Genomic DNA, 21,854 nt, shown 5'->3' on the forward strand with positions numbered 1-21,854 from the left:
TCTACTTCAGCATCATTGTAGATGATAAACATCACAGTGAAAGACATACTAAATACTAGTTGTGGGCTTTGCTTTTAAACTCCTTATATTTCTGCAATATATATTTTTACTGCCTCTTTTAAAAAAACCAAGATGAGCTATGATAAGGAGGTGGAATGGCATCTGGGGAAATGAATGGTCAACAGAGCATGCCTCTCCTAGGCTTATAATGCCTATCTTCATTTCACTGAATATATTACTGCAATAGCTCGAGAGCAATTCCGTTGTAATCTGCTCCTGCATTGCCTGAGCTCATGAGTTTACAGCCTATGCCTCAGAAATTGTGAGAGTTGAAGTTAGCAAGGCATGAAGCCTGGAAATAGAGAATTCCTTTATGAAAGCATTATGCAGGTGCCCATAACAACCAATTTTGAGAAAAGAGTGGGTTCTCTTCTTTGCAACGGGAGGAAGAAATTCAGGTTTTATGAATAATATATACATACATACATACATACATATATATATATATATATATATATATATATATATATATATATATATATATATATATTGTTAAGTTTTCGCGGGTACTTACATGTATGGCGTTCGGCTTTGTTCGGGTATTTTCCCACATCATTGTAGTTGTTCTTTTAAAGTTGTAGCAACGTTTCAGCAGAATCTCATCTGCCATCATCAGGCTTCTGTATAGTGTTAGTCTGTGAGTCAGACTTTTACAGTGGTTTCAGATTTAAATTTGGGGCAGCCTATTGCTGTGCCGGAATGGTTTTTTCTTCATCCTGATTGGTTGGGAGTCTTGGTCTGTGTTTATTGGTCTCGGAGTTTGCTGTGTTCTGCTTGATTGGTGTCTCTAATATCTTCTGTCTGTTTTTTGGCTCTTTTTGTATCTTGAATGGCTGGCAGCATTGTGTTACTTTATTGGAGGCCTTTAGTGCAGCTTGGCTTCGGGTAAATGGATGGCTATCATTAGTTAGGAAGCTGGGTTTCATCTGGGTGCCTGGTTGGGGTGTGTTTGAGCTGGAGGTATCAGGGGGGATCTGTTTGTGCCCAGGTGTTTGCCTGGCTTGTGGTGTGGAGATTTTTTTGTTTGTGAGTGCAGGCTTCCGAATGATTGACAGCCTGGTGGAATCATCTCTTCTATTCATGCTTTCTGGTCTTTTTTCAATCTCTATGGCTTCTCTGATGATTCTGTGGCTAGGGTTTTCTATAGTGGCTAGGGTTTTGGTGCCATTGAAGTTGATGCTATGACCTGTGGCTTCCATGTGTTGGACTAGTGAGGAGGTGTGTTCCAGCTTTTTGACTGCATTTTTGTGTTCATCCAGGCGGGTACTTATTCTTCTATTGGTCTGTCCAATGTATGTGGCTGGGCATGATGCACAGGGGACTTCGTATATGCCTTGGTTTTCCAGGTCAATTTTATCTTTGGGGTTGCTAAGGATGGCTGCTATTTTTCTGTCTGTTTTGAAGGCAGTCTTGATGTGATATCTGTGTAGTACCTTACTAATTTTGTCTGTAGTACCTCTTATGTAGGGCAGGACAGCTGTTCCATAGGTCTGTTCATCTTCTGGGTCTCTATTATGTTTCAGTGTGTTTTTGGGGATCAAGCTGGTGATTTTGCTTTTGTGGAAGCCGTTGGCTGTCAGTACTTTAGTCAGGGTGCATAGTTCAGTCTTTATGTGTGTCTTGTCTGCCAGGCGTTTGGTTCTGGTAGTTAGTGTTTTAGCCACGGAGTTTATCTGTGCTGGGTGGTGGTGGGATTGGGCGTTGAGGTAGCGGTTAGTGTGTGTTTTCTTCTGGTATACGGTGTGTCCTAGTGTGCCATCTGTTTTTTTTTTTTTTTGTAGATTAGTACATCTAGGAATGGTAGTTGTTTGTTTGTTTCCGTTTCCATGGTGAACTTGATTTTGGGGTGTGTGCTGTTTAGGTGTGTTAGGAAATTGTTTAGGTTTTCTTTTCCATGGGGCCAAATCACAAATGTGTCATCGATGTATCTTAACCATAGTTTGGGTTTGTGGATGGCATTGGCCAGGGCTCTGGATTCGAATTCTTCCATGAACAGGTTTGCAATGACGGGTGACAGTGGTGATCCCATAGGGGCTCCTTCAATTTGTTTGTATCTTTGTCCTTTGTATATGAAATATGTGTTGGTTAAGCAGTGTTCTGTTAGTTCCATGAGGTGTTTAGCTGGTTGGTATTTATTTTTGATGATTATATCTGTGTGTGTGTGTGTGTGTTTTCTTAAGTTTTCACGGGTACTTACATGTATGGTATTCAGCTTTGTTCGGGTATTTTCCCACAATCATTATAGTTGTGCTTTTAAAATTGTAGCCACGTTTCGGCAGAATCTCATCTGCCATCATCAGGCTTCTGTAAAACCTCAGGATGTTGCAACACAGCCAACTTCCCAGGAGATTACAGAGCAAGACCCAGGATGTCACAACAATAGAACTCAGAAGGTCATCACACAGCCCATTACCCAGATCGTTACAACACAGGAGGCTGATAGGCACACAGCCAATACCTCAGCCACACATGTTCTTACGAAAAAGCCAGCCAATCTGCAAACATCAACTCCATCAACCAGTCAAGAAATGACAACACAGCCAACCTCCCCACCAGTATATATAGGGAGACGGCAGCTCCGATCACGCTTTGCTCGCACAAGCACGAAGCCAAAAGCACCAGCCTGAAGATGGTGAGTGGGACCTTGTCAAAACATTGCCAAGATGCTCTCAATCTTACAAGACCCGAACATGACAAGACCTGCATACCTGTACCTGTGAAAATCTACGAAAACAAATATCGTACCTCTACGAGGAGGAAACCTTCCAGCTGACCAGGACCTACGAGAAACTCAAAGTCCGAAAAGCCACCATCTTATGTGATTTCACATTCCTACACAATTGCCAAGACAAAAAAGTGACCCCCACATGGTTTCAACTCAAATTCCATTCCAAAACCTCAGCCACTGAAAGGATCCTGAAAAGAACAGAATTAGCCCTAATCAGAAACGAACTCCACAGGAAAAGATTCCTACTAGACCAAACCAACAGGGACCTACTTACTCTCCACCTCAAACTCAGCAACAAAATCCACCTAGCACTCTGGGACAAATCCAAACAACTAGCCCTCTGGAGAGCCGAAACAGAAACCTCCCACAAGACAGACACACACACCAGCAAACTCCACAGACTAGAGAAACACCAGAATCCCAACCCCCTCCCACAACAACGCATGAAACAAACAGTACTCAACTTATTAGACAGAATCCTTACCAGAGCAGAAACCAATGTCCTTTCCAAGGGATTCAACTTTGCAGTCGCCCCCAAACGCATCTCCACCAAAAACATTATATGCGGAGTTGAAGCTAGCCTAACCAAAATTAACCCAGATGTAGCCAATAAAATCAGACCTGAAGTCACCAACATCCTCTGCTTCAGCAGTCTACCCAGAAGCAACTTACACAGAGAAGAACAAAAAGCACTCACCAACTTGAGGAAAGACAACAACATAATCATTCTCCCAGCAGACAAAGGCAATGCCATGGTCGTGATGAACATATTGGACTACCAATCCAAACTATCCAACCTACTCCAAGACCCCACTTACAAACCTCTAAATACTGACACCACCACCTACCTGGAAAAAACCACCAAATCCAAAATAAAAGCCTCTCCCATCAGTGAAGAGATCCAGCAAAGAATCATCCCCATAGAAAAATCATCCAGATGCCCTAAACTCTATGGCCTCCAGAGAAAAATCATCCAGATTCCCTAAAGTCTATGGCCTCCCCAAGATACACAAAGAAGGAACACCACTCAGACCCATAGTAAGCTCCATAGGCTCACCTCTACAGAATCTTGCCAAATTTCTTGCCAAACAACTCCAGCCCTATACACAATCCATCACCTCACACGTACAAAGCTCTTTCCACTTCATAGAAACAATAAAGAAACAAAACCTACAACCCGGTGACCTACTCATGACCTTCGATGTCATATCCCATACCCAAGTACCTATTAAAGAAGCCTTGACAGCCATCCAAAACAAATACACCCCCCTAAGCACATCCTAGATCTGACCAACTACTGCCTAACCAACACATACTTCATCTACAATGGACAAAGATACAAACAGATAGAAGGAGCACCTATGGGATTACCCCTCTCACCCATCATCACTTACCTATACATGGAACACTTTGAAACCAATGTTCTAGACAAATCCGAACACAAACCCAAACTCTGGCTTAGATATGTAGATGACACTTTCGTAATTTGGCCACATGGGAAAGAAAAACTGGACAACTTCCTCACAAACCTCAACAGCCTACACCCCAAAATACAATTGACCATGGAAACAGAAGCCAACAACCAACTTCCCTTCCTGGATGTCCTAATTTACAAAAAAACCAATGGCTCCCTAGGACACACCATCCACCGGAAGAAAACACACACCAACCGCTACTTAAACGCACAATCCCATCACCACCCTGCACAGATCAACTCCATAGCCAAGACCCTCATCTCCAGAACCAAATGCCTAGCCACAAAGACTACCTGAGGACAGAATTACACACCCTCACTAACGTATTAATTTCCAGCGGATTCCAAAGAAGCACAATTACCAACCTAATCCTAAGGGAGACACCCCCCAGAAACAGAGACACAGAAAAGGACAATGGTATTGCCCTCCTCCCCTACATCAAAGGCACCACAGATAAAATGAGCAAAATTCTCCACAAACACAATATCAGGGCAGCCTTCGGCACTGACCAAAAAAATAGACAACATCCTAAGAAACCCCAAAGACAAGATCCAGCTAGAAAACCAAGGAGTTTATGAAATACCATGCAACAATTGCCCAGCCACATACATTGGACAAACCAACAGGAGAATAAGTGCATGCATCGCAGAACACAAGAACACAGTCAGAAAAGAAGAAAATACTTCCTCCCTTTTCCAGCACCTTAAACCCACAGGACATGAAATTAATTTTGAGGGAACCAAATTAATCTCCAATACTGAACACTGAACACAATACTCAACAAGAGAATAATCAGGGAAGCCATTGAAATAGAGAAACACCTCCATAACATGAATAAATGGGACAATGCCTCCCACCTACCAGACATCTGGAAACTAGCCCTTATCAACAAATGAGTCCCAGCCACGAAGACCAACACCGGACCCAAAACAACACATGACACCACCACTATTCTCCCTCACCAGACTCAAACCCAAACCCATCCCATAGATGAAAGACAACCACCATCCAGAAACCAGACCACGGCTGCATCACCAGCTGCCACACACCCTGACCCCCAAACCAAGCAAACGGACACACGCCATGAACACATACCCAGGCCTCAAACTCGGAGCCAAACCAAAACCCAGAATGTCACATCACAACCACCCGCTCAGGATATCACATCACAGAACTCAGGAGGTTACACCACAAAACCTCAGGATGTTGCAACACAGCCAACGACCCAGGAGATTACAGCACAAGACCCAGGATGTCAAAACAATAGAACCCAGAAGGTCATCACACAGCCCATGACCCAGGTTGTTCCAACATAGGAGGCTGATAGACACACAGCCAATACCTCAGCCACACACGTTCTTACGAAAAAGCCAGCCAATCTGCAAACATCAACTCCATCAACCAATCAAGAAATGACAACACAGCCAACCTCACCACCAGTATATATAGGGAGACGGCAGCTCCTATCACTCTTTGCTCGCACAAGCATGAAGCCGAAAGCACCAGCCTGAAGATGACGAGTGGGACCTTGTCGAAACATTGCCAAGATGCTCTCAATCTTACATGGGAAAAGACCCGAACATGCCAAGACCTGTATACCTGTACCCATGCAAATCTATGAAAACAAATAAATATACACTGCTCAAAAAAATAAAGGGAACACTTAAACAACACAATGTAACTCCAAGTCAATCACATTTCTGTGAAATCAAACTGTCCACTTAGGTAGCAACACTGATTGACAATCAATTTCACATGCTGTTGTGCAAATGGAATAGACAACAGGTGGAAAGCATAGGCAGTTAGCAAGACATCCCCAATAACGGAATGGTTCTGCAGGTGGTGACCACAGACCACTTCTCAGTTTCTATGCTTTCTGGCTGATGGTTTGGTCACTTTTGAATGCTGGTGGTGTTTTTACTCTAGTGGTAGCATGAGACGGAGTCTACAACCCACACAAGTGGCTCAGATAGTGCAGCTCATCCAGGATGGCACATCAATGCGAACTGTGGCAAGTAGGTTTGCTGTGTCTGTCAGTGTAGTGTCCAGAGCATGGAGGCGCTACCAGGAGACAGGCCAGTACATCAGGAGACGTGGAGGAGGCTGTAGGAGAGCAACAACCCAGCATCAGAACCGCTACCTCTGCCTTTGTGCAAGGAGGGACAGGAGGAGCATTGCCAGAGCCCTGCAAAATGACCTCCAGGGGCCACAAAGGTGCATGTGGCTACTCAAACGGTCAGAAACAGACTCCATGAGGGTGGTATGAGGGCCTGACATCCACAGGTAGGGGTTGTGCTTACAGCCCAATACCGTGCAGGACGTTTGGCATTTGCCAGAGAACACCAAGATTGGCAAATTCGCCACTGGCGCCCTGTGCTCTTCACAGATGAAAGCAGGTTCACACTGAGCACATGTGACAGACGTGACAGGGTCTGGAGATGCCATGGAGAACGTTCTGCTGCCTCCAACATCCTCCAGCATGACCAGTTTGGCAGTGGGTCAGTAATGGTGTGTGGTACATTTCTTTAGGGGGCCGTATAGCCCTCTATGTGCTCGCCAGAGGTAGCCTGACTGCCATTAGGTAGCGAGATGAGATCCTCAGACCCCTTATGAGACCATATGCTAGTGTGGTTGGTCCTGGGTTCTTCCTAATGCAAGACAATACTAGACCTCATGTGGCTGGAGTGTGTCAGCCGTTCCTGCAAGACGAAGGCATTGATGCTATGGATGCTATGCCTGTTCCCCAGACCTGAATCCAATTGAGCACATCTGGGACATCATGTCTCGCTCCATCCAGCAATACCACGTTGCACCACAGACTGTCCAGGAGTTGGGGGATGCTTTAGTCCAGGTGTGGGAGGAGATCCCTCAGGAGACCATCTGCCACCTCATCAGGGGCATTCCCAGGCATTGTAGGCAGGTCATACAGGCACGTGGAGGCCACACACACTACTGAGCCTCATTTTGACTTGTTTTAAGGACACTACATCAAAGTTGGATCAGCCTGTAGTGTTTTTTTTTCCACTTTAATTTTAAGTGTAACTCCAAATCCAGACCTCTATGGGTTGCTAAATTGTTTGGGTATTTTCCCACGTCATTATAGTTGTGCTTTTAAAGTTGTAGCAACATTTCGGCAGAATCTCATCTGCCATCATCAGGCTTCTGTATTGTGTTCGTCTGTGAGTCAGACTTGAAGCCGAAAGCACCAGCCTGAGGATGGCAAGTGGGACCTCGCTGAAACGTCACCAAGATACTCTTAATCTTACACAGGAAAAGACCTGAACACACCTAGACCTAGATAGATAGATAGATAGATAGATAGATAGATAGATAGATAGATAGATAGATAGATAGATAGATAGATAGATACACTACTATATCTATACATCAATCTATCGATCTATCGATCTATCAATATATACTATATATCACTATATATATCACTATCAATATCTCTATCTATCTATCGATATATATAATATATATCACTATATATATCACTATCTATCTATCTATCTATCTATCTATCTATCTATCTATCTATCTATGATGACCTGGGGCGTGGCACAAAGGCAACACAGTCAAATAAGCAAGTTTATTATCTCCAACTTTACCCCCAATGTCCAGATTACCTTCGGCTGGAGAAAAACTCTCTCAGGAACAGCCTTTAACTGTAGAAAATTCAGTCCAAAACAAGGTATATATAGATTGTAACCAAAAATCCAAACAAACAAAGCTGCAGTAATTAACTTGACAGGGCAGGAGAAAGACTTTCAAACTTGAAAGCATGGTAACACTCATACATTTGGGAAGATGCCAGGAACACAGATAAGCCATGACGATACCAGATAAATTCACGATTTGATCCCAACAACTTACTGCATGCAGAGTCCCTTTTTAAACACTGTTCCCACCTGCAGCTAATGAGGGAATCAGGGCCCTTTCCTCCCCCGTAAGCAATGCAACTCATGTTGCTCCCTTCTCCATTCCTCTCTGCATGGCCTAGGATGAAGAGGGAGTGGGCCTGGGTCTTCCTCTGAATTCCCTCTCCCTTGCTCTACCTCTTCCCTGCTCTGCCCAACCAGACTGTGCCCTTTCCCAGTTTCTTCCACACCTAACAGAGCCACACTCCCATTCCCTATCAGCTGTTCGGCCTCCCCCTCCAAATCAGATTCTGACAGGGGCATGTCACTATCTGTCTGTCTGTCTGTCTGTCTGTCTGTCTGTCTGTCTGTCTGTCTGTCTATCTATCTATCTATCTATCTATCTATCTATCTATCTATCTATCTATCTATCTATCTATCTATCTATCTATCAGTCCTTGATTATACAGTATATATAATCCTTGACTTACAACAGTTTAATGGCCATTACCATGGCACTGAAAAAAGTTACTTACGATCATTTTTCACATGTATGACCATTGCTGCATCCCCATGGTCATCTGATTTACATTTGCATGCTCGACAACTAGTTCATATTTATGACAGTTGCAGTGTCCTGGGGTCATGTGATCAGCTTTGGTGACTTTCTGACGAGGAAACTCAAGGTGGGGAAAGCCAGATTTATTTAACAACCATGTTACTTACCTAACAACTGCAGTGATTCACTTAACAAATGTGGCAAGAAAAGTTGAATGATGGGGCAAAACTCACTTAACACATTTCTCATTTATCAACATAAATTTTGGGCTCAGTTGTGGTCATAAGCACTATCTATATAGATGTAATTTGACTCTTAGTTTGGTAGAAGATGCTTTTCTAGCCTTTAACTTGGGTGGCAGCAATAAAGACATTTTATATATTCAGGCTGAATCTTTTCTCTGAGGGTATCAGGGTCTGGCAGGAGCTTCTGCAGGCATCTGAGGGCTGCATTCACAGAGATTACAGGTCTCCTCAGGCCTCTTATGTATCACTCCCAGTTTCTGATTTTCAAGAAATTAAAATTAAGGATCAGTATGAAGGGCAGCATGCATTGATAGAGGGTGGTATGTGTGGTTGGGGAGGGTGGTTGGGGAGGAGCATAAACTGACACAGATAGAGATTTACTGTGAATTTACATATATTTCCCTCAGGGGTGGGATGCAAATATTTTTACTACCGGTTCTGTGGGCATGGCTAGATGGGTGTGGTTAGGTGGCCCTGGCTAGGTGGCCCTGGCCATGTGACTGGCTGGGCATGGCTTTTTTTGCAGCAGCAGCCCCCCCTGCGCTCCATTTTTTTTTTGCCTCCTGGGCCTCAGGGAAGCCTCCTGGGCAAAGCAGTAAGACAGTAAGGGGGATCCCAGCGCAACTGATCATTGGAACAGCTGGTCGCTGGGAGGGGAAAAAATACCGGTTCGGCCGAATGGTAGCATTTTTTATTTCCGGTTCACCCAAACCAGGCTGAACTAGTAGAATACCACCACTGGTTTCCCCATGCATTCCTTAAAATGCATTGTTTAAAAATGAGAGTCAGTTTGGTGTAGTGATTAAGATGTTGGCCTAGAAATCAGGAGACTGTGAGTTCTAGTTCTGCTCCAGGCATGAAAGCCTGCTGGGCGACTTTGGGCCAATCATTAGGAGACTGCGAGTTCTAGTCCTGCATTAAACATAAATGCCAGCTGAGTGACATTGGGCCAATAACTAGGAGATTGTGAGTTCTAGTTGAACCTTAGGCATGAATGTCAGGTGGGTGACTTTGGGCCAGTCACTCTCTCGGCCCAATCCAAGGTTGTTGTTTTGAGGAAAATTAGGGGAGGAAGGAGTATTAAGAATCAGTATGAAGGGCAACATGCATTGATAGAGGGTGGTATGTGTGGTTGGGGAGGGTGGTTGGGGAGGAGCATAAACTGACACAGATAGAGATTTACTGTGAATTTACATATATTTCCCTCAGGGGTGGGATGCAAATATTTTTACTACCGGTTCTGTGGGCATGGCTAGATGGGTGTGGTTAGGTGGCCCTGGCTACGTGGGCATGGCCGCCTTAAGTTATTAATAAAGCAATGACTGGAATAAAAAATGAATATATAAATAAAATAAATAGAACCCCTGGGAAGCCCCTCCATTTCCTGGCATTGTACCCCTGAGATATCTGCAGCATAAATTCAAAGACAGCAGCTGAAAGAGGACAATGAAAGTTCAACCTCCTTTTTTCTTTAAAATCCTTGTAAAAAAAAATAATGGGATTTTGAATACCCTCTTCCCCAGTCCTTATTATACTACATTATAATGAAAGCTAGGAGAATAAATGGCAGCCTTAAGAATGACTGGGAATTTCTATATACAATTTGTAAGCCAGTCTAATTAATTCTTTCCACTCCTGATGTTTGTGCTTTGGAAACTACTTTTCCACAGAGGAAAAGAAATGGGATCCAAATATATATGTTTCCTTGCAGAGAGAACAAGTATTCAGGAAAGGCATTTTCCAGCGGAGGATCAGCTGGGGGTGAAGGGGTTACACAGCATTTCCTATCCTTTCACTAGTTCAAATGAAGAAACTTAATGGAATGTAATATCTAATTTGGGATTCAGCATCTTCAGTATAGAAGCCATTTTAACATATGTAGGACGCAATGGGATTTGTTAATTTTCCAGATGATTATCTGATGATTGAATAAATATGTATTTAAAAGATCAATTAGCATATCACACAGATGCTCGCGTTTCCCCTCAGTCTCAAAAAAAATTGCTGTCCAATTCCAACTATTCTCCCTGAAATGGTGTTGTTATTGGCTACAGCTAAGAGGTGTAAATAGTTCTTTGCGCATGAGGATTTCATACATGAAAGCAATAGCAAGCAAGCAAATTCCTTACAATTATTAATATTCTCTGACTTTAGCCAGTGAAGGATGACTTTATACAATCTGCAAATTAGCTCTCATATAGAAACCTACATGAATCTTTAAATATTTATACCATACTATTCACGAGGGTGGTTTTTTAAAAAATGATTGCTAAATTCTGTTGTTTTCTATTTGTGTGTGTGTGTGTGTGTGTGTAGGGGTGGGATTCAGTTTTTTTAACAACCAGTTCTGTGGGCGTGGTTTAGTTGGTGGGTGTGGCTTGGTGACTGGATGGGCATGGCCAACTAGACATCACTCATGTCAAGGGGCGTTCCTCCTCGCCTGGCCTCCCATGACAGTGGGGATGCTGTAATGGTCATAAGTGTGAAAAATTGTCATAAGTCACTTTTTCAGTGCCATTGTAGTAACTTTAAATGGTCACTAAATGAACTGTTGTAAGTCAAGGATTACCTGTACAAAAATACAAAAAGTCTCTTTGCTTGCAAAAAGCTGCCCTAAATACCAATCATTAGATTAAAAATACCTGCAAGCCGGAGTTACAAATCAGGCAGGGTGCCAGAGCACCTTGAGGAATGAAAATATTTAAAATGCAGTGATAAGTATCAAGCAACCATCTCTTGCTCATAAAGTGAAACCCTTTAGCAGAGAGGTTATTTAAGCTCTCCAGAAAAAGCACACTCAGGAAAAGCAATCCTTAGATCCATTTGCATCACTTAAAGATACCAGCTGGTCTCACTTGCCTCACAAAATATCCTAAGGAAATCATCCAGATTTCAGGAAAGGTCACATGCCCCCCAGAAAGGCAGTAAAAAAAAAATCAGTGCCAAGCTTGCATCCTGCCTCTTGGAAGTATACCCCAAAAGGACAGTGCCAGATAGTACTAAAGCAGTGAAGGAAGACCTTCTTCCCAGATAGAAAAAGAAACCATGAGGCAGGAAAAAGTTCAAACACAATACAAATAATTAAATCACAACAGTAGCTGTTGATTGTTGAAGCTGAATAGGGAAAATTATCCCATCAATAAACACAGGATTAAACGTCACCAAAAACCAGTTTTAGATCAAAACTCAGAAAGGGTATGTAAACTCACGTTTGAATGTTAATTGTTCTAGCTAGCCAAGAATCCTTGTTGAATGTCACTCATCTTGGTTCCCTGTCACTAAAAGCTTTGCTTCATTATTCAATTATTTCTTCAAATTGCTGATTGTCCGGGGAAGTATTTCCTCCCAACAGTAGTGTAAAAATCTTAAAACAACCCTTCCCCTTTAAGAAAGCCAAGCCTCATAAGCTCTGGAGACAGACAGTCTAGGCTGTCTGCCAAGAATGTAATAAGGGTGGAAAAAAACAAAAGGAGATTGCTTCTAACTATGGAACTGCTTAGAAAGTTAGCAAGGGGTTCTATAGAACTGGATAGAACCGGTAGAATCCCACCCCTGTGTGTGTTTATATGTGTCTCATAAATCAGTGATCCCCAACCTTTTTTACGCCGCGGCCCGGTATCCCCAACCTTTTTTATGGCACGGCCCGGTACCGACATCAGCTGGGCGCCGCCATCTTGTTTTGATGAAAAAGTGCTTCGGTGAGCTTTTCCGGGTAGAAAGCTCACGGAATCTTGTTTTGATGAAAAGTGCTTCGGTGAGCTTTTCCGGGTAGAAAGCTCACCGGAGCGCTGGCGCCGCCATCTTGTTTTGATGAAAAAGTGCTTCCGGTGAGCTTTCTACCGGAAAAGCTCACCGGAAGCACTTTTTCATCAAAACAAGATGGCGGCGCCAGCAAGCCAGCGGCCCGGTAGGACTTGTTCCACGGACCGGTACCGGTCCGCGGACCAGTGGTTGGGGACCCCTGTCATAAATGACTTGTTCTGGAGACTGAGCTTTATTCGTTCGCTTGGATAGTTTGGATAGAATTGACTATGGTACCCTTCCAGGCCCTCAGAGTTGGGCTTTGGAAGTTCAGTATCACACTAGTGTCAGTTCTTACTGTCAAGATGTGCTTGGGAAGAGAAGCTTGAAACCATGGAAGAAATCAGAGCCCTTGAACACTGCCTAATCTTAATAAATACATTGCAATTAAACCTAGATAAGATAGAGATTCTGTTGATAAGGAGAAAGTCACACACTCACCAGAAAGGGCAGGCTTACATCTGGAAATGCTTCTTGATGTCCAACTGTCACTGGATATGCAGGTGATGGCTGTGATGAGAAGCACTTTTGCACAATTTCTGCTAATTATGCCAGTGTGGTCCTTCTTGAGCTGACTGGATATAACAACAGTTATCCATGTCTTGATTATATTATTTTATGAGAATTTACCAATGTCTGGGAATTGAAATTGGTGCAGAAGTGCAGCAGAAAAACTACTGATTGTTTATTGATGCAAGATACTGGAATCCTATGATACTTATAATAAAATGTCTCCTGGCTACTAATTACTTACCATGCCCAGTTTAAATGCTGGTGTTGACCTTTCAAGCTCTAAATGATTTTGGACAATGTTTATCTATGGGATTGCTTCTCCTTGATGTTACAGCATGAGAGGCTTTTTTGAATATGCCATCCTTGCCAGAAACTTGGTTATTTAGTTTACAGACAAGGGATTTCTTCTCTGTGACTCTCAGCTTTAAGAAAATTCAGTTGCCTCTCATTTTCTCTCAAAGTTTAAGAAAATGATAAAACATTTTGTTTAGCTTTGATCTACTGTTTCTTCTAACAATTATTCCTCATGTTGGCTTGGCTTTACTTTTTTTATATCTTATAGTCTTCTTTTATGGTAGTGAATTGCCCCTGAGCATTAGAAAGGTGAGATACACATCTGGGAAGAAAGGAAACAAAGCTTTGGCAGATCAAGCCATCAAGTTCTTTCAGTATGAAGTTCAGCTGGTCTTGGGTTTATAAACACATTCAAAGTAAACAAATCTGTCCATATACTGTATTTTTAAAAAACCTATCACTTTGTTCCTGTCTTTCCATCCTGCTTGTCATAGTTTCCAGATGGGAAGCATATATTTTGCTGAAGACAACTTAAGGGACAACAAGAATTGAGTAGATCTGCCTTTTCTTTGTAACCTCTTAATATTTCTCCATTTTGTCTGAATAGTTGGTATACTGATTAATTTCCCTTCCTTGCGTTTTGATCATATTTGAGAAAAACCTTTCTGTTTTTCCTATCATCCCTTATCAACACTTAGCTCTAGTCTCTCTGACACCATCATGACAGTGGTGGCATTCAATTTTTTTTTACTACCAGTTCTGTGGGCGTGGCTTGGTGGTCATGGCAGGGAAGAATACTGTAAAATCTCCATTTCCACCCCACTCCAGGGGAAGGATACTGCAAAATCCCATTCCCTCCCCACCCCACTAACCTGCTTTTCAGCTCCGTTCTCCTGTGCAGGGCAACAAAAGAAGACTCAGCCGATCAGCTGGGACTTGGGAGGCAGAGAATAGATGGGGGCAGGGCCAGTCAGAGGTGGTATTTGCCGATTCTCTGAACTACTCAAAATTTTCAATACCAGTTCTCCAGAACTGGTCAGAATGTGCTGAATATCACCTCTGCATCATGACAATTCTAGGTTAAACATGTGCCATTCTTTCCCCCACTTTTAACCTCCTTGGTTGCTTTGTGGTTTTAATAAGGGGTGGACTATTTTCTGCAGCCTCATTAGTCTCTTTTGTTGTCTAGAAAATAATGTCAGACAGAAAGTTTGTTGTGCTATCTCTCAATTCAGAACAGAACACAAAGTAATGGATTTTAAGTGCAGTGAATGCAGTTGTTGTTATTGTTAGTTGTGAAGTTGTGTCCGACCCATTGTGACCCCATGGACAACATTCCTCCAGGCCTTCCTGTCCTCTACCATCCCCCAGAGACCATTTAAGCTCACATTGTGTCAAGCCTGAAATTCTGGATGCTGACTGCTTCAGTGACTCTATCCAGCCACTTCATTCTCTGTCGTCCCCTTCTTCTTTTGCCCTCAATCATTCCCAGTATTAGGCTCTTCTCCAGTGAGTCCCTTCTTCTCATTAAGTGGCCAAGTAGTTGAGTTTCATTTTCAGGATCTGGCCTTCTAAAGAGCAGTCAGGGTTGATCTCCGTTAGGACTGATCGGTTTGATCACCTTGCAGTCCAAGGGACTTGCAGGAGTCTTCTCCAGCACCGTAGTTCAAAGGCCTCAATTCTTTGGTGCTCAGCCTAGAATACAGTATTGTAGGCTAATTCTTCCCACTTGCCAGCAGTTCAATCCTGACTGGCTCAAGGTTGACTCATCCTTCCATCCTTCCAAGGTTGGTAGAATGAGAGGACCCAGATCTAAACAGCTTAGAGAGTGCTGTAAAGCCCTATGAAGTGATATACAAGTCTAAGTGCTATTGCTATTGTTGTATAGCAGAATGCACAAATCAGGGGGGGTCAACCTTATTAACCTACCTATATTTAAGAGTTTTATCATTATTTATATAATTGTATAATTAAGCATTTATCACCACAGTAAGGTAAACCTTAAAGTGCTACATATGGAAATTGGAAAGAAGACTACAGTAGAAAAACGAATGTATCTTTCACTAATTCTGCAGGACAGAATTAGGCATTCATTATCTAGCTTCATTGTCATCTTTCATCCCTGATGAATTTAGATTCTGTTATTATTAGTTTGCATGTCATGGATATTGGCTCTTCTGATTCCTTTTCTATTTATCCTACTAATGCTGCATATTATGTTAGTTTGTTTAATGGTTTATTTCCCCAGTTTTCCACTTTGTAAAATAAAGCTTTTTTTTTTTTTACATTTTTACACTTTCCTTTTTTTACTGGCATCATTTCAAAATTGTCTATGCCTTTTCTAGTCTGTATTGTGTATTTCATTTGAACTCCTGTTATACTGTTTTAAAATAATTTCTAAGCTCCCTGAAGCATCTTACATTTCTCTCTGTTCCTTTTATATCCTATCTGGTTAAACTTCTCCTTTTAAATGAAAAGAAAAGCCTCCATTTGAAATTAAATATGATTCTTTTGAACTTTCTGGGCTATTTTCCAATTCCCTAGAATGTTATATTTGCTACTACTTCACTATTTCATGGAAATTCAGTGATGCTTACAATTTGTCTCCAATTTGGGAATAATTTAAGATTATATTGAGAGTCATCTCCTCTGCTGCTCTTGCTGCTCACTTATTTGGCAGTTTGTCCACTGAACCAAGTGAGACTTATTTCTGGGAAATAAATACAGAAGCTTGCAAAATTAGTATTGCAAGGCACAATAATTTATCAAATCTACAACAGTTGGGGAAGAGCCCAGTTCAATGTTAAGTATGTGTATGTCTGCTGCTCTACCTTCTAGGAATGATATAAATTTGTATTTGGCCAGTTAGTTTAAGAGTCACTAAGGTAATTGATTTTGAAAATATTTTCAGTTTATCTTCCTTTGGTAATTCAGAAGAAACTGATTTACATCAAGTCTACCCATTCAACTAATTGCTGGCAGACTGAAGTACCTGGTTGGCCTTCATTGAACTTTAAAAAACTAAGCAGGGTTAGATCTAGTTAGATCTCTCCCTCCCTCCCTCCCTCTCTCTCGGTCTTCAATCAATCATCTTCCTTTCCTTTCCTTTCCTTTCCTTTCCTTTCCTTTCCTTTCCTTTCCTTTCCTTTCCTTTCCTTTCCTTTCCTTTCCTTTCCTTTCCCCTTTCCCCTTCCCCTTCCCCTTCCCCCTGTCTTTCTCCCTACTATCTTCCTTCTCCTTTCATTTCCTCCAATTTATGTAGCCACATACCCTGAAAGCAAGCAACTCTGGCCATTGCAATTCCGGATAGTGTACAACAGAGCTAAAAACAGTTAATAAATACATGAAAAATATAAAATCCAAAGTAAAATGAAGAATAATAAACAAAGCTCTGTAAAAAATAATTATGTGACTTCAACTTTTTAAAAGTTGTGGTTTGTTTGGATATAACTGGTGAAAATAAAGTAAGTCAGCTATGCTTACACAACACAGTAAGGCTAAGCTTTACAAATTATTTTGGCTGAGTTTCCAGAATATACTAAACCAATTTATGGCTCACTGACACAGGTTAGCAAGGTTTTTTTTCTTTCTTCCAAAACTATGAGACTTTATGGCTTCCAATTACCAGAATTTGTGGTTTCCTATTACCAGAATAATGGACTACAATATGGTTTGTCTATGAATTGTCTTCTATTGATTTTCACTGCACTACTAGTTTTTGATTAAATAAATATATCTATAGACTCTTTAGTATTGAGTTTCTGCTTCATGTGGTCTTAAGGTTTTTAAAATTAAAATATATGTATCGTGTTCCCCCTCCCAAATATGACCTACATTGAAACTAAGCCCTAGCCTGATTATTTTGGGGTGGACTTAATATATATCCTACCCCCAAAATAAGCTCTAGTGAAGGGGATGGGCGTGGCCAGCACAGGAGTCAGCCATTCCCTTCCCCGGTTACCTCCTGGCTGCTTAACCGTGACCCACGGATCAGCTGATCCAGCGAGGACCAGCAGTTTTGTCTCTCCGGGTGCCTGGAGATATTTCTGGCACAGTCTTGCTAGCCCTAGACCTGCCCAGGGTGCCAGGCAACCTTGAAGCTGAGGACACCTCTGTTCCACAGCTCACCTTGTGGCTATGGAGCAGTCAGCGAGCACAATTTCTGCTCCTCCAGGCCTGGAGCACTGGTGTTGCTTAGGCTACTGCTACAATGAGGCAGAAAGCCATGCAGCCCATCATAATCAGCTCCCCACCCCAACTCTATCCTGCTGCTGCTTGAGAAAAGAACAGGCAATTGCATGCTTTTGAGTTGGCAGGATCTGGAACAAGAATGGGAGCTCACCCCGTCATGTGGTATTTGGGTCTCAATCTGCCAAGCTTTTGGTCAACCAGCCCAGTATTTTAACCCAGAAGTCTCCAACCTCCAGGCTGTTGCTGAGAGCCATTCAGAACTGGATCACAGAAGCGGTGGGCACAGCGGTGGGATTCTACCAGTTTGCACCTATTTACTAGAACCGGTTTTTAACATTCTAAGCAGTTCAGAGAACCGGTTGTTAAAAGAAATTACTGGCCTAATCCTGTAAGGAAGGCAGGAAGGAAATATTCTGGTGTTGCTTACAGAAACTGCCTCTCCGTTAACCTTATTACATTCTTGGCAGGACTAGACTTCCTGTCTCAGGAACCTCTCTGGAGTTTTTCTCCCCTCCTTTGCTGATACTCTGCTTGTGTGGAGGGACCATTCAAAGTTACAATTGCACTGAAAAAAGTAACTTATGACCATTTTTCACACTTGCGACTGTTGCAGCATCCCCACAGTCATGAGCCGCCAGGAGAGGAGATGTGTGCCTCGATGTGAGTGATATTGAGTTGGCCACACCCAGCTAATAACATGACCACTAAGCCATGCCCACCAACTAAGCCACGCCCAAAGAACCGGTTGTTAAAAAAATTGAATCCCAACCCTGGGTGGGCACGTGTGTGCATGCTCCATTTGTGCGGCAGGCGCACATGCCCAATGCTGGCCATTCGCACAGAATCATCACCTTTCCATCCACAAAGCTGGAAAGGTTGGGGAACTCTGTCTTAATGTCTAGGCCACCATACCATCTTTTAAAAGGAGAGCATACCATTTTTCTTTTGAATGTGTGGTTCAAATTACAGCAAGGCAAATTCCAGTTGAACATCAGGAAAAAAATCTATAAAGGGAACATGTCAACAATCAAGACAACATGGTGGGTTCCCTTTATCATGATAAGTTCAAAAAGGTAGGTAGGTATTTGTCACAGAATCTTAATTTAGATGTCTGCATGGGTGATTTAGATTTGGTATGCCTTCTAATTCTATAATGATATATCATATGGGAAGCTTTCAACACTGAACATAAGAATCTAAGAAAAACCCTGCTGGATTTCAAGTCCACACATCTCTATTACATTTCCATTTACTACCAGTTTACAATATGCACATGTGGAGATAGATGAATCTAATTATCTTGATAGGAAGACAAACAGTGGTGGGATTCAAATAATTTAACAACCGGTTCTCTGCCCTAATGATTTCTTCCAACAACCAGTTCACCAAACTGCTCAGAAAGTTAACAACCAGTTCTCCTAAACTGGTGTGAACTGGCTGAATCCCACCACTGAAGATAAATATATCAAGATATAATTTAATCATTGCACATATACTGTTGCACGTCTAAGTAACTGCTAAGGAGCTATTGGAAAAGTAGAGGAAGGCAAGCGAAATATAGCATGCCAGTTTTTAGATTAATTTTATATTTTTTCTAAATAACATTGAGATCATAGCTAACCCACAGTACAATAGCAACATGGAAGGAGGAATATGCTAGTGAGGACCGAGAGATATGCCTTCTCTGTCCTAGATCCTGCCCTTTGGAACATTCTCTCTTCACAGATTAGGTTGACCTTAATCCTTTTGGCCTTTTGTAAGGCCAGGAAAACCTGGTTATGTGACCAGGTTTGGGGCCCTGAGCGTGTTCTGTTTCATGGCTGCATTAATACCCATGGCAATAGTTTATTTAATGGCTCTATATCTTTTCTAATGTTTAATGTTTTTATGATATACTTTAGTCAGAGTTCTTCTTGAGATGGGTGGCTATGGAAATCAAATAAATATTCTTTCACTCCTACAAACAGTCTGTCTTTCTACTTCCATCCCTCCTACATTCAATTTACCCAATTGTTTATTCCTTCTAATTCTGAAAAGATGTTGAAATTGGCAAATAAATCTCTAGGTTGCACTGGTCTTCTATGGACCTTTCCCATCAACCTTAGTAGCATTGGATGGCTATGTCTTAACATGAGTCTTTTCAGGATTTTTAAATTGTTATTATTTTTGGCAGGTGAACTTGATGCTTAATGGGAAACCAGTCATTTCAGCTTTTGCTGGGGACAAAGATGTCACTCGTGAAGCTGCCACAAATGGAGTCCTACTCTACCTAGACAAGGAAGACAAGGTCTACCTTAAACTGGAGAAAGGCAACCTGGTTGGCGGATGGCAGTATTCTACGTTCTCTGGTTTCCTGGTCTTTCCCCTGTAAGATCAATCGCCTTGTGACTTTCACCTAGGTGTGGACCAATCATTGCTTCTGTTCTCTGAAGACCATCTTCTCATCCTCTGGATTGATTTTTCTTTCTTGGTTTCTCATGGGTGAAATCTGGATTCTATTGTATGGCATTTTGACCCTGTTTGAACTCATCCTGAGATTTCAACCAATTTTGTGTGTTTATATATGGGACTTTGGAAGCAAGACTTAAAAGCAGACAATACATATCTATGCTTGATGTTACAGAATGAAGCTGCCTGCAAGATTCATTCCAAGTTCCTTTACTGGACATATTGGATTTGTGGGAGAAGTCAATAATTATAGTTGCCTCTTTTCTCCCATCCCCCTATTCCATTTTTAAAAGACTGGCAACCAGGTCTACAATTTAAGAGTTTCTGGATCAAAACTTCATTCGAGATTAACACATAGCTGCCAAAGAAATGTTCATTAATATATAAATTATATCTTTGTTCCCCTTGTGCTAAAAATTAACATAAATTCATGCTGTTCAGTTGCAAAGGAAGAGTTACTGATAAGCTCTTGACTTCATTAATTTTTGTGTATTCTGTTTCTGGAAGAGTCACACATATTTTTTCCTTCAAATAGTTAAACTCGAAGAGGAATGCCCTATGAAAATCTGTAGGTCAGAGTCGGATGTTCTCTGAACACTAAAGGAATTTGTATATTATAGAAAGGATTTTCTAGTTCCAGGAAGAGTTTATTAAGCTAAAAAAAAATTGCTTACCAGAGTTAAACAGAATCATTTTGGCAAATCTCTGCAAAACAGCCTTGTTTTTTTTTTTTTTTAAATACACTTAGACTTTACTTTTAATTCAATGATTGAGAGTAGCTATTTCTTTAACAAAAATCAGCTGAATGCATTCCTTAGATATAGCTAAATTTATCAAGTGGAGATGGAAATCCTTCCCTCTTATTTTTAAATGATATTTATTTCTCAAGCCTTCTGTCCCTTTCAAAGTGTTATCTGGTTTTGCCTTAACTCTGTAAATGTATATAATGATGATAACTCTCAGGGGCATTGCCTAGGCAAAGTTAAGCCCTGCCCAACACAATCTTAGACATATATACTCAGAAGTATGTTGCTGAATTCAATGGGAGACACTCCCAGGTATATGTGTAAAGGATTGCAGCCTTAATGTCCCATTGACTTCAAGGAGAAAGATTCTAACTCCAAGTGAATTTTTCCCCAGTGAAATTAGAGGGACTTAAATGCGCTTAACTTTGGGTGCCGTGCCCCACCTTTTCTTCAGCAAATATTCAGTCCAAATAGCCAGTACCTATACTTGGTGCAATATCTTTTCTGTCTTTTTGTAAAGGCCATATGACTTCATAAATTTATTTATTATGTTGCTGTTACATAATAAAAGTCAATCTATGTTACTGTATCTTGTTTTGCCTCTGGGCTTCCTGTTTAAAAGTTAGGTATTAATGATCATTATTTTATGCAAACCTTTTTAAAAAAAACAGCAACAGCTGTAAAAGACAGTCTGCGGATTCTCAATTACCGAAAAAGATCCAGGAAGCAATCAGCATGAAGACAAGTAAATGACCAATTTCAATTCACAAAGCAACTTTAGACTGTGAAATGTTTTACACCCTTCTAATTATATCTGTGTGCACAGCAATCCTGTAAATTAAGTTACTCTGATTTCCATTTTACAGATTAGGGAATGAAACTGAACAGCTATGATTTAGCTAAAGCTGAACAATAACTCCAAACGAAAAAG

The 21,854-nt window shown here is 41.5% G+C and overlaps 1 protein-coding gene across 1 annotated transcript in view; it reads left to right on the forward strand.

The window, feature by feature from the left end:
* CBLN4 (cerebellin 4 precursor) overlaps positions 1–21,579 on the forward strand; it is a 34,611-nt gene extending 13,032 nt beyond the window's left edge. Inside the window, exon 3 of the mRNA XM_026664857.2 lies at positions 19,903–21,579. Within this exon, the coding sequence (XP_026520642.1) occupies positions 19,903–20,100 (198 nt within the window). The 3' untranslated portion in view covers positions 20,101–21,579. The remainder of the gene's footprint in view (positions 1–19,902) is intronic.
* Positions 21,580–21,854: the final 275 nt, after the last annotated feature.

This window comes from Notechis scutatus, chromosome 3 (assembly GCF_049901735.1).
Source record: "Notechis scutatus isolate UNSWTSFEM ecotype Mainland chromosome 3, rNotScu1.2, whole genome shotgun sequence".
Lineage (NCBI taxonomy): Eukaryota > Metazoa > Chordata > Lepidosauria > Squamata > Elapidae > Notechis > Notechis scutatus.